The 13,893-nt window shown below is 41.2% G+C and overlaps 1 protein-coding gene across 1 annotated transcript; it reads right to left on the reverse strand.

Annotated features, from left to right (window-relative positions):
• Positions 1-14: 14 nt before the first annotated feature.
• C1H9orf152 (chromosome 1 C9orf152 homolog) lies at positions 15-12,957 on the reverse strand. The gene is made up of 2 exons (XM_063147406.1): positions 12,615-12,957; positions 15-928 (listed from the first exon to the last, which is right to left on the reverse strand). Exons 1-2 carry the CDS (start codon positions 12,841-12,843, stop codon positions 405-407), a joined length of 753 nt encoding a protein of 250 aa, XP_063003476.1. The 5' UTR covers positions 12,844-12,957; the 3' UTR covers positions 15-404.
• Positions 12,958-13,893: the final 936 nt, after the last annotated feature.

The raw sequence follows: 13,893 nt of genomic DNA on the forward strand, positions 1-13,893 counted from the left end.
TGAGAGAAAGTCCCTCTTCTGCGGAATAGGGAAACTGGGCTGAGCTAAAAACCCTCAGCAAAATAAACATAGTTTTGCCACTCTCCCTCACCAAATGCTGCATGCAAGATATAGGAGATGGGGGCACAAAAAATATTTTTCTGCTGAAATCCGAATATAGCATGAGCTGTTCCTCTACACATGAGAAGTTCTAGTAGACTTTCCTCAGCCACACATGCACGCACTTGGGGGAAATGTTTGTGCAAACTGAGCTGCACATCTATGACCACAAGGGATGGAACACTTCTCCTGTGTCCCATGCAATTATGGTTACACATGTGTCTAGAAGGAACATGCAGTTGCTTACACATAGGGGAATCTGACTGTGTGAACCAACCTTTACTTTCCTTCTTTCTGAAATATTCTCAGTGTGAAACATAAAGTCCAAGTCTTCTTGCAGCTTCAGAAATCTTGGGAGTTTTTTTCTGAGGGAAAGGGTAATAGGGTAGCTTACTGGATGTTAGCACCAATTTTGAGGCTGAAATTTGTGAGTGTGTCCAAACTGGTGAAGTGACTGATGGCAAAGGTGAATTAGAACTGTCTGTCTTTTCATCAGGGCTTGACTTTTCCTGTTTGCTGTGTAACCCAATGGATTCTTTACATGACATCACACTTTCCTTCTGAGACAGTATTTTACTCTCAGTGCTAATCTCTTCATTCTTATTTTGGATAACAACACAAGGACCTTTCTGCTGCTCTCGTTGTGCAAGACGGTGGATCCCTAGATGTATCCGCCATGGTGAACTCTCTTGTATACTTTCACTGCAGGGCAACTCAAGGCTGACCTCTCTGATGGGAAGGCCTTCTTCAAATGCTTTTGCTTTCCTCATTTTCTTGTTAATTAAAACAGTGCTGATCATGGATTCCTTGGGAAATGTCTCATTCACCACTGTGAAGAAAATACATATTTCCATATTATTACAAATGTTAAATGAGGTTGCTCACATATTGGGTAACTGGAGCCAATCATATGGTAGAAAGAAGCAAGGAGTTTAATTTTTGAAAATCAACAGCAATCTGATGTGGCAAAAAGATGAACACGCTTACAGATCCCAGGTATATAAACTGTCTCACTATGTATATATCACAAACAAATCCATATTTGGAAAAGAAGCTCAGGATTCGACAAGCTAGGTAATATTTGAAAGATATATTTATATTTTCTCCCTGAATTCTCTCTGTGGCAAATTGAGACAGGAAGGCATAGTATGGAGGATGTCATAGAGAACTTTGTAGTGTTACGAGTACAGTCCACAAAATCCCCAGTCAAAATGTTGCCAGCCCCATAAACAGGACAGTGAAACAACATATTTTGAAAACACTGAACTACAAGAAGCTTTGTAATGATTCCTGTGTGTGGGCTGATTTTACCCACCATCCAATCTCAGCAAGGTGGGAAGGAGAAACAAGGAAAAATAAAAGATTAAGTCTAATTACCTTGAAATGCTTTATTATCCTTGAAATCTCAAGCAGAAGAATGGTTAGGTGTAAAAAAAAAATACATAAATTATTCTGTTCATGCATCTTTCTTTAACCTTTTATACAATCTTCTGCCAACATAAATGTTTATCATTTTGGTAAACCTCTTGTTTTCTGGGACTAATTCCAAAGGGACTAAACACATTTATCTCGTTGGCAGGTGGGGATCTGCCACAGAATGAACTAATCATATTGCACCCAAGTGGGCTATTGTTATACCCTCAAAAAAATAAAAATAATCACAACTTTTTAACAAATTGAAAAAGATATCTAGAAATAAAAAAAACAATCAGATTTAGTTCATGCATCATTTTTATAACTCTATTTAGATGAAATTTTAACTTATTTGTTCGACTATGGGGCAGTATATAAATGTAATAAACAAAATAAATAAAATGCACTGATTTTCTCTTCACATCATTCTAATATCCATACATTAAGAAAAATGAGAAGTATATTCCCTTTGCCCCTTTTCCTCTCTTGACATGACTATAACGCTCAACAGAAGATTTGAAGAGCCATTAAGAGTGGCAGAGTAGGAAACAGATCTGACCTATGGGGCACAATGCAGCAGGAAGTTCTCCTGCACAAACATCATTGAAATGAATGGAAGTTGCATAAGAGCATTACTGCTCTTGTATAACTTCCATTAATTTCAATGGGGCGTCTGTAGGACGATGTACATGTTAATTATTGGAAGTGCAGTACTGTTTGGGTCTTCCACTTTAGATACCAAAATACCTTGAACTGGTCCTGTTCACCCCTCCACACACTCCTCTGCCCTTCTTTCTTGGCTTCTATCTTAGATTGTCAAGGTTCTGCCTATCTGGGCTCCACAGGACAAGTCTGTGTAATACATCTGAGCTGTGTGCAACCAAAGGAAATGTTTGGAGGGTCCTTCTGTTACTACACATTCTCAATCACATGCACATGCAAACTCACATATATACATGTGATGACAAACATGGGAATGAAGGGCTCTTTTCCAGAATGCACATTGCTTCAACAAGTGGGAAAATAGCTACTTAAAAATAGAGAAAATTAGCTCAGTAACAACTATTAAGAATAATTACAGGTTTTACAGGTGTAAATATTACAAGTCCTGTCTCTTCCCTTTGCATCCTGCTGCATGTCGTGTGGTGCACCACATGGTGTGCGATGCATGAAGGAGGTACTGAACTGGCATTTGTGGGACCTTCGGCAGAGTATGCCATTCCCTATCCCAACTGGAATCTCCCTATTATCTTCAATCACAGATTAGAGATTAGAGACATTCCCTGCCTCTCCCAGCCTCCTCTGGAAACCCCTCAGTAGATCCAAGCCAGAGGGCAAGGCTTGGGAAGGAGTCCATAGAAGGAGTCCAAGCTTTCACGATCCACAGCCTCCCCTCCCCTGATTTAGAGGAATAGAAGTTATAGAAGGAAATAAAGTCAAGTCCAATTAACTTGGTTCAGAGAAAGAGGAACAAAGGACCTCATTTCCTGGTTGGTCACAGATGCTTGGAAAATCACAGTTGCTCCAGGCTACCCTCTGGTTTCCCAGCTTTTGGTTATGAATGCTGGAGTTGCTTGAACACCAAGTTAGGAACACAGAAAGATGCTTATATGGAGTCCCAAGCATTGGTCCACCTAGGCCAGTATTGTTGACCCTGACTGGCAGCAGCTCTCCAGGGAATTCTTCCTGCTGTAAGTGGAGATACCAAGAATTGAACCTGGGACTTTCTGCATACAAAGCATAGGCTCTCCCACTGAGTCAGTGGCGTTGCGTGGGCCCCCCCTCAGGGCGGTTGCCCTGGGAGCAAAATTCTTAGGGGCGCAAAAATTTCAAAAAAGAAAGTAGTAATAATAAATAAAAAAAATAAAATCTGTGTAGATCCAACTGTGTAGACGGGGCAAATAAACGTTGCCACGTAACATTTTACAGCATTTTTCTTGTTGCGCACAGGTCAGGAAGGCCTTGCAGGCTGCATTTTCTCCCAAATGGGCCTCTCTAGCACACGCGTTGCTGCTCTGGCTACCTTCTAAGTCAGCGGTTCTCAACCTGTGGGTCGGGACCCCTTTGGGGGTCGAATGACCCTTTCACAGGGGTCGCCTAAGACCATCGGAAAACACATATTTCCGATGGTCTTAGGAAACTGTATTGACTGAACTATGTCCTGTATCATCTTTTGTATTATTAAAGCTATTGTTATGTATTATTTTCATTAGCAAACCATCCCATGACAATGGATTGTGTAGAGAAGAACGAAAATAATTTTATGGTTGGGGGTCACCACAACATGAGGAACTGTATTAAAGGGTCGCGGCATTAGGAAGGTTGAGAACCACTGTTCTAAGTCATCCAGAAGGAGGACAGTGCAGCAACTCATGTGCTAGAGAGGCCTGTTTGGGAGGAAATGCAGCCTCCAAGGTGATCGGTTATCATATCAAGGTCATCATATCAGCCATGATCATGCTAAATAAAAAAGAATCAAGTGCACAATGCAGAAAGAGGAGGAATACTGTCAATTGAGAGAGATTTCAATGTAGATTTCAATACAGTTATTGAAAAATTTGCACATATTAAAACCAGGCGATTTTAAATAAATGTAAGTACCGGTATACTAGTATTAAATTAATTTTACTTTAAATAGATCAGTATTTTCTTAAAATATAATACATGTGCTTGGGGGGGCGGCGGTAAGGGGTTCAATGCTGGACTGGTGGAAGGGACTCAGGGAGCGCTAAAGGTCCATGGATTAGGGGCACAATACTTGCCTTGCCCTGGGGCGCTGGCAACCCACGCTACGCCACTGCACTGAGCTACAGCCCCTCCTTATCCAGGAACAGCCAAACAGATAACAATATCCAAAGACGGCTGGATTCTTAGTACTCATGACAACGATGGGGAGACCGAACAGAGGCTAAGCTGTTATTAGGAACCACAAGTCCAAAACAATTTGGTTGCAAAAATAACAGAGCACCTAGAAATGCAGCTTCTTCTTAGGGCATGGGCGTCATCATATCTCAAGATCATCCCCCTCCACCCCCCACCCCCTGGTCTAGCCATGCCCTTAGACTCTGACTAATCCAAGGAAAATAACTAAACCATTCTACTCAGACTATTCAGCAACTCATATGGAAGATGCAGCTTCTGGAAGACACCAAGCTTCGGTGGAACAGCGCAAGGAGATCACAGGGTAGGTTGTATCACGTATGGAACCTGTTTGGACAGACTCAATGGGTGTTCACCAGGGGGTGAAGCTCTTATTGGCAGAAGTTTGAATTTGTGTGTTCTTAAAAAACAATGCTAGAGACAATTCTTTTAATTGTAGAGAACAAAATGATGAATTAGTTTATTCTTAGAACAAATACGAAACATTAATAGATAGACTAGGAGTGGAGAGATAAACTAATCAAGACCTCTTGGAGACTTCTTTCTAACTGTTACAGAGAGAGCAGTTAGAACCAGGAAGCAAGCCTGAGAATTGCATTATGGGACACACATAGAATCTTCAGTTAAAGAGATACTAACCAGTCAAAATAAACAACAGAATGCAAACAAGTCTCTAACTGATTAAGTATCTGACGCTCTGCTGCACTCCTCCCTTATAACAGGCTGAATTTCTTGCACACTCAATGTTGGTAATCATTGAGTACTAACTAACTAACTAACTAACTAACTAACTAACTAAGTACTAACAGCTCGATCTAGGTATACCAGGCAATAAGAAGATTATTATTATTATTATTATTATTATTATTATTATTATTATTATTATTATATTTATTTATTACCCGCCTCTCCCTTTGAATCGAGGTAGGGAACAACATTAGAACAGGAATCAATACATCTTAAAAATTCTTGATTTAACATTGATCTTGATAGGCTGGTTTCAGGGAAGGGCCCTGGCCCTAGCCCTGGGTTAGACACCAAAAAAGAGCAGGGAGAATACAAAGAAAGGATCATGAGGAAGAGCCAAATGAATCTTGGGCAATTCTTAGAGCTGTGCAACAGCAAGCATGTCCGTGCTGAAAGAATGCGCTGGATGCCCAAACTCAAGGGCAATTGTAGACTTCAGAATAAGGTATACAAAGGGTTCAATGGCTTTGGGGCTGGAGTCAGGCCTAGAACAAAGGGATCAATTATTTGACTCTGAGGAATAAAAGGAGACCTCAAGGAGATTCCTAACTGCTTGATTGAATTACAGCTAGCTGACTGAACATTACAAAAGCTATGCATCTGGGAGATAGTTAGGTAAAGTTGTACAGAACAAAAAGCCTCAGGAGGAAACTCTGGCTACATATGACCAAATTGCTACACTTACAAAAGCCATGTGATGCAACTAAGCAGGATAAATAGAAGTGTTACTGTTGGATAATAGGAACAATTCCGCATGCTTCCAGACACTAGGGGGCGATAGAGGATACATTGTATCAACAACTGCTTGTCTTGTTCATCCCCCTTGGTGTCTTATAACATCTCCTTTCTCCTACTCCCTCCCCTTCCTCTTCCTCTTCTCATCTGCAACAAGCAACATGCACTCTTGCCCTGAGAGAAGTAAGTACCTATCTCTTATGCCTTCACTTCCTTACACTTATGCACCCAGCTTTAGGGGGTGCTTGTAGTTAAACAGTGTTATATGGTCTTCTTTGATGATGTGTATAAACACTAATAAACTAAGTTGATTTGAACTTCTTCTAACCTGGTTCAAGCCTGGGTTAATTCCCCGTAATATTAAATGCTGTGTTACTATGCTTTCTTTGCATAAGCCAGCTCTGCTGTAAGTCACATATGGTCTGGCCAATTTACAGGTACCCCTGTGGACTGTCTGACTGGGGTGGTGACTTTGGATGTATCTAGAGTTCCACATGAGCAATTCCTTTTAATTTAATAAGTGGAGGACACACATTATCAATTAAGTACTAAGCTCCTGCTACCATCTGGGACTCTCTTGTTACTGGCAGTGTTTAAGCTTCTTGCTACCTTTCTCAGGAACAAAGGACTCTTTAGCCAAGATGCTAGGGGGGTGTCAATAAATTATAAATAAAACATAAGCTATAAAGGTACAGAAAGCCGCCATGGCTAAGCTTTTCTGTAGAACCTCTGCCTTTGATTGGAACCCTCCAATCAATCAGAACATTTTCAGTCCAAATGAGGAGAACAAAAAGGAACACAAATGTGCACAAATGAAATGCAAACAAAGGATGGAAAAATAGATTTTGAGGAGCATATCACTATTAACATGAACACCAATAATAAAACATCCTTCAAATACACCAAAAGCAGGAAACTGGATATGGAGGTGCTTGATACTTTTGGATGACAAGAAAGTTAAAGGAGTACTAAAGGGTAAGGAGATTGCAGATAAGTTGAATGAATTCTTTATGTCTGTTTTATTGCAGTTGATGTAGGGCTGATACCCATGCCTGAACAGATATATTCAGGAATGGAAACTGAGTAACTGAAGCAAATTGTGGTAACAAGAGATGAAGTTCAACACCCTTGTGCAAGTTGAAAACAAATCACTGGGTAGTATCCATCTAAGAATTCTTAAAGAACTCAAATTTGAAATTGCTGATCTTGTTGGGACCTGACTTCTCAGAGACAAGACCCAATTCACAGTAAAACCTTTTATTGCAGTAATTCCAGTAAATAGGATTATTCCTTTGTGCCTTTACATCCCCAATAAGAATCCACAGATAACAATTCACAATGTAAGACTTAATGAGCAACAGAACAAAAACCCAAGTGGCCCTAGATCACGCTGACAAAATAAATCACAAAAAATTCAGAGAGTCTAAGCAAAAGGGGGAAACCTTGCAGGTTATCTAAGCGTTGTTTGTAGCAAGGTCTACTGCTAAAGGCTATGGAGGAATGACCACTAAAGGAATACAGAGGAATTGCCACTAAAGATTCAATCGTGGCAGGGAAACCGGTCTCTTAGGTGATTGCTGCATCTCCGCCCTCTTCAATTTATGACACAGAAAAGGAGACACTCCTGAAATACTCTCTCCTGCAAAGACCTCCTCTTGTTGCTCTATTCCCATGGAATGCTCCCCTGTGTCATGTCTAGCCCTGCTCCCCTTAGATTTGGGGGAAGGAGTTTCAGGCGATCAATCAGAATCAGATTCTGAAACAGAAGAGACAGTGCCAGAAACATACCCACCTATACCAGTGGGGGAGGTCGCTCTCACGGGCTCTTCACAGGCTGGGAATTAACCTTCTCCTGAGCTTATTTCCTCAAGTGTAAACCACACACAGTCACTGGGAAATCAGTATTCTTCCGAGCGGAAGGGCACTGAGAGGCTAGCCGATCCAAGAGTACACTGCAGACTAAAATGGGCTGAGCTAAAGGAAGGTGAGGGAAAGTCAGCCCGGCTAGCATCTCTTCAGAAACTGCACTAGAACCAGTCTCACTGAAGTTAAAGTGTTCTGGGAAAAGGCTTTCCATTCTTCTTGAAAGGTCAATTGTCTGGCTTAGTTTGCATAGTTTTGCCTAGAGGAAAGTTCCTAGAGATTAGACTCTCTTCAAGTGGGAAGAGATGTTTATTGCTTGAATAAAGCTTTGTGGATTACTTGGCAGACCTCTTTATTGTCTCCCAGTAAGGCAGGATTTCTTGGGAAACATGACACCCTGGGTGAGAGATGAGGTCTCCTGGCTATGGGGATATCACCATGCTTGCCATCTCACCCTCTCCTGGCTGGCCAGCCAGTGGGAGGCCTGGTAGAACCCTGGCTGAGCCTGATTCTACAGTGTCCCATTCTGACCTAGAATTGGTGTCAGAGGCTATAGCTACTCCCCGAAATGCGACAAGGCTTCACAGTTCTTCTAACTATAAATACATAAATAAAAATGAGGAAAGTGGAAGTTGTTTCCATCTAGTTATAGATGGGAGCAAAATGTACATATTTTAAGAATACCATTGTTCCCACATTATCTAAAGTAGGGGTAGGTAACTTGGGGGAGTGGCCTAGGGACCACTTTCTACCCCCTGGATCTCTCCCCCACCCCACCTCATGGCTGCACTCATGCTACTGCTGTGCCACTGAAATTTAGTGGTACAACGATCACAAAGGAAAAAAAAGGAAAAGGAAAACGAAAAAAAATGGCAGTTTGCCACTGAATTTTGGCGGAATCCTGCAATGAAGGCTTAAATGGGACAATTTTAGCTCGTCTTCATGTTAAATATGTCCATTTTAAGCATCTCTTGCATTTGCCACCAAAATTCAATGGCAGACCACTGATTTTCTTTGATACTGCTGCCAGGCCACCAGCATAGATCATACTAGAGACCAGTGGGGTTGTTCTAGATGCATTTCAGCCTGCAGAAGGGGCAGAAGCTGCCTTGGTCGCCCTGAAGGATGACCCATATCGGGAGAAGGAGTGCGAGCCTCTTACTCAGTTCCTCAGTGGCTTTTCATACTATTCACCATGGTATCCTTCTGGGCCAGCTCTGTATATTGGGAGTTGAGGGGCACTGCTTTTCAGTAAAGTCCAGAGTAGCATTGGGTGACTACTTCGGCCATCTGGCAGTTGTGTTGTGGGGCCCCACAAAGAACTATCTTGTGCCCAAAGCTATTTAACATCTATATGACATCCCTTGTGGTATCGTGAGGGGTTTGAGGGTGAAGTGCCACCAGTATGCTGATGACACCCAGCTAGTGCTCCATTACATCTGAGTCGAGATAGGCTGTGCATGACCTAGAACAATGCTTCAAACAATGGTGGGCTGGATAAGGGCCAAGAAGCTGAATCCTGATAAGACAGAGGCACTGTGAGTGGGTAGTTCCCAGGTCTGGGAATTAGGGAGTTTGTCTGGTTGGGGCTGGGGTTGCACTCTCTCTGAAGGAAAAGGTACTCAGTTTGGAAGAGCTCTTAGATTCATCCTTGTCATTGGAGGCACACGCTATCCTTGTGGCACAGAGTGCCTTTTAACAATTTTAGCAGGTACACCAGCTGTGCCCATTCCTGTACAAAGATAGCTTAGCTATGGTGATCTCGAGGTTGGACTACTGTAACCTCGAGGTTGGGCTACTGTAATACACTGTATGTAAGGCTGCCCTTGAGGCTGGTTCAGAAGCTGTAGCTAGTGTAGAATGTGCAGCAAGGCTGTTGAGTGGAGGTTTTTTCCATGCACAGAGTACTCCTGTGCTGAAAGAGCTGTATTAGCTGCCGGTTTGCTACCGAGCCAGGTTCAAGCTTTTATTGACATATAAATTGGAGCCACTCACCTTCCCTGTGTATGGCTATGCTCTCCCTCCCCTTAGGCCTACGTAGGAGCTGTCCATTATTATGCTTCAGGAGGCCAGAACAAGTTGGTTAGGAAGGCGCATGATGACATAATTTGATAACAAGAAAGTCAAAGTAACATATTCTCCCCTAGTTACATATTAAAATCTAGGATCTGTTGTGGTAACTTGTTCTGTTTTCACATGGCTGCTTTTCACAGTAACTTTCAGTAAAACTTCAAGGTGAACTCTAGCAAGAAGCCAAGTTATTAAAGCAATTCCTTTCTTGTCTCTAGCACATTTTCGCTCATTTTTACATATAGTCCCATCTTATAAATCGACAATCTATAGGTAGTAGAACGTCAATAAAAGCCTAATCCCTACATAGGTTTATTCAGAAATAAGTTCTAGGGAGCTCAATGGGGCTTATTCTCAAAGTTGCATGCATAGCATCGCAAACTAAAATGGTAAGAAATTGCAGTTATAACTATCAATAAGTCTTACTTCAAGGGTGGGCAACCAGAATGGAGAGAACTGGATGATCCCCCAACCCTCTGTGGGCTGAATTACATCAGGGTGTGACTTCAAAGGGCCAGAGTTACATGCCTCAGGGGTGGGCCAGGAAGATGATCCTCCTCTTCTTCAAGAAGGCCTGTGCACAGAAAGCCATTTCACTTGTCCCGCACCTTCCACATTAGGAAGAGGTTGCAGAGCAAGTGAAGTCACTGATCCCCCATGCCCTTCCATGGGGAGGGGGAATGGCATATACAGGAATCCCCTCATCAACTCTGAACACAAATTGGAGATGATAAAAGGGTTCTTCTCCCTGCCTCCTCACAAAGCCTCTCGGAGCCCCCAGTAGCTTCCAGGTCAGGGGGTGGGGCCCATGGAGGGAGCCCACACTTCCGAGGGCCAGAGGATGCCCTCCCTTGCTCTATATTAATGGTTAGCTTCTCTATACATAGGAAAAATCCCGCAGACTTAACAGGGCTTTCGTCCACACACTTCCCACAATCACAACATGCTCCTTTAAATATGATTTTGAATTGAAAACTTCCCTATTCAGAAAGGCTCCATTGTGTTTAATGAGACAGCACCATCTAGTGGCAGAGATCCCACGCTATCCCAGATAATATCACATTATTTCTGTTTTTTTTAAAAAAATGAGACTCCCCAGGGACAGCACAGGGGACGTCCTGGATGTTGATGATGTCGTCGATGTGTAAAGGACCCACAAACTTCCGTGAGCGGCCAATCATGAAAGCGCAACAAATAGCTCATTTAGAGAAACTCGGTATCCCGGATAATTAACATCTGCCTAAGACAGGTGTGGGCAGACTTCAGACTTGCAGAATATACTTCGTTTTTTACTTGAAGCCAGAGTTCCACCAAAATGCTGTGTGAAAAATAACAGTAGCAGCTGTGGTGGGGAAATATTCAAAGCCATAGGCAAAATCGTGCTCGGGAGGGAGTGTTACTCTGTGAGCCATACACAGAGGTAACTTGCAAATACAAGTTAAAATCTACAATTGAGTTACTACATATCAGAGATTCTAAAAGCCTAATTGTGTGTGTGTGTGTGTGTAGGAGATCTTTGTTGTTGCTAGGGTTAATTGGGAGTCAGAAAATCTTGTCAATCTAGTGCAGATCAGAAAGCAATCTACTAACAGATTCAGGCCAGATCTACACCTTGTGTTATGAATGTGAAACAAAAAGCAGGATATAACTCTATGAAAGAGGTATATGGAATGTGTCCTGTGCCCCAACAGTTACCAGTGCACTTCAATACCACTATAAAGCAGTAGTGTAGATCCAGCCTCAGATCTACCAGCTGCCCACTCCTGCTCTAGGAAACACCACGTTGTAAGCAGACTAACTTGTATTATTTGGATCAACAACTGTTAGTGAAAAACAGCACCATGGTCCTCTTATCTTTTTCACCTGGTACTAAGCCCTATTGAGTTCAAATGAGTTTACCCTTAAGTGTGCTGAGGATCTTGACCTTAAAGTTTCATGGAGCTTTCTTCCACAATAGCAGTCTTTTCGTCACTGAAAATGTAAGATTTTTTTCACCAGGATTATTTAATTTAATAAATCTTACTTTCGTTGTGTGTCTCATTTCCTGCAACTCACAACAATTCCCTCTCTCTATAATGGTCCTGATCCAGATAAAGTTAACCACAACTATTGTATCAATGGAATTAACCTGTGTATTCCAGTTAATACCAGAGACAAATCTGAGTAACTGCTGGTTTATATATATATGAACAGCCATACTTATATTTATTTGTCCCAGTAGACCTTAAAATCTGTTTTGTACAACCTCAAATCTGTTTTGCACTTAATACGGTCTAACAATTAAAAGCTAATTGCAGATTTTGGAACTGCAGACTTTGGAACTGAGTGTTACTGTGGCAAGACCCACATTTAATAAGAATGTTTGAGAGCACATGTATCTTAAATATATTCATCTCCCTCAAACATGAAAGAATGTTCAACATATGGATTTCTGGTCTATCAACTACTGAGACAGTTTTTTGCAATATGAAAACAATCCCACAGGGGTAGATGTGTTAACCTGAGATCCCATGCACTTACCAGGAAGTAAGTCCCATTTAACAACGTGAGGCTTGCTTCTGAGTAAACATGCATAGGGTCAGTCTGTCTGTCTTTTACAGCAACACAATAAAGATTCTTATGGTAAATTAAAGACTAACAGATGTACAGTGTTGCCACCAGACTCTTTATTAAGAAAATAATCTACTTTGTACATTATTTTCAGTTGTATGTATAAGCTTCATGTCATTTTAAAATCAATGGAAGTTTCCAAGAGTTTTGTAGACCCCTAATTTCCCAAAGTTCCAGTCTTTGAGTTTCAAACATACCTGTTTTAAATACAATAACGTGTGTCTGCAGCTTTTGCTTCTGTTTTAGACAGTCGTATTGCTCTTCAAGTATGCTCACGTCCATCTTGGTTAGCTGCCTGGAACAGTCTGAGGCTCCTTCCTTTGATGGATGAGTCACTAAGAAAATACCACTCATATATTTATATGCTTTCACCATCTGTTCCCATAAGAAAGACAAAATCAGGCAGAAGCAAAGCGTTTTCCTCATTATGCTTGCCAAAAAGCAAAGGAAGTTGGTAACATCTGAAATAGTCACAAGCAAGGCACATTGAATGGATCCCCTTCAGTACCTGGTGCAGAGCTGCTGCTGATTTCAATCAACCGAAATAACAACTTTGCTTCTGAACCTCTGAATGCAGAGTTAATGACAAGAACTGTTCAACTGGAACCGGTATTGACTTAAGGTCAAACATATATGAAGCCTTGCCAAAACTCACAGTGAAATACAAAACGTCATTTAACACAGCCAAGAACACAAAAGGTTGGAAGATGTTGGTTGGTGTAGCAAATGTAATTTTTAAAGCGACACTGTTATCTGTTGGCAGTGATTATACTTAGTTTTCCCACCTTTATTTTGTAATATTTGATTACTGTGGTAAGTGCTGTGATCACTATTTTGCTTTTGCTTTTTTCCAATTATTTTTTCAATTGGTCTTCTATCTTCCCTAAATATTAAGGTGATTGAAAGTAAAGTAATGGTGAGGTGAACAGAATAAGGTATGGTTGTACTTAGCTTTTTCATTGCCACAAGCATATTTCTATTGTGTAATGATTACTGATTTGTGCCAATTTTACCCTATCATATTCTGAGAATTTCCCCTCAGAGGACTGTTGGTCCTTCCTTTACTTCATGCAGAATGCAACAAAAAAGAGATTTTTAAAAAATCTATCTCACAAATGAGTAGATTTTCATGAACTGTCTGTATAGGTTCTGCATCTAAGTTATGTAGATCTATGTAAATATGGATGTTAGAAAACCATAGGCCTGGCATTTTATTCTTGAATCTTAATGATATGAGCATAACTTCAGTTTAACATGTGCCTTTTGTTTTTTAATTGCTTAATTTCTATTCATTGCTTAATTTCTATACAGATCACTCTGAAGGCTGTGATACACATTCATTCAAAGTATACTGCTTAAGAATGCAGATGGAGGAATCAAATGATATAATGCTAGGGTGGCCATATGGAAAGGAGGACAGGGCTCCAGTATATGTAACAGTTGTTTCGAAAAGGCAATTTCAGGTGTCATTTGTAT

Source organism: Elgaria multicarinata, chromosome 1 (genome assembly GCF_023053635.1).
Source record: "Elgaria multicarinata webbii isolate HBS135686 ecotype San Diego chromosome 1, rElgMul1.1.pri, whole genome shotgun sequence".
NCBI lineage: Eukaryota > Metazoa > Chordata > Lepidosauria > Squamata > Anguidae > Elgaria > Elgaria multicarinata.

Excerpts from the sequence above, each read along its gene's own strand:
- C1H9orf152 (XM_063147406.1), bottom strand. The coding sequence starts at position 12,843 with ATGAGGAAAACGCTTTGCTTCTGCCTGATTTTGTCTTTCTTATGGGAA. Across the intron at positions 929-12,614 it reads CGTTATTGTATTTAAAACAG|TGGTGAATGAGACATTTCCC; the intron begins GTATGTTTGAAA and ends TTTTCTTCACAG.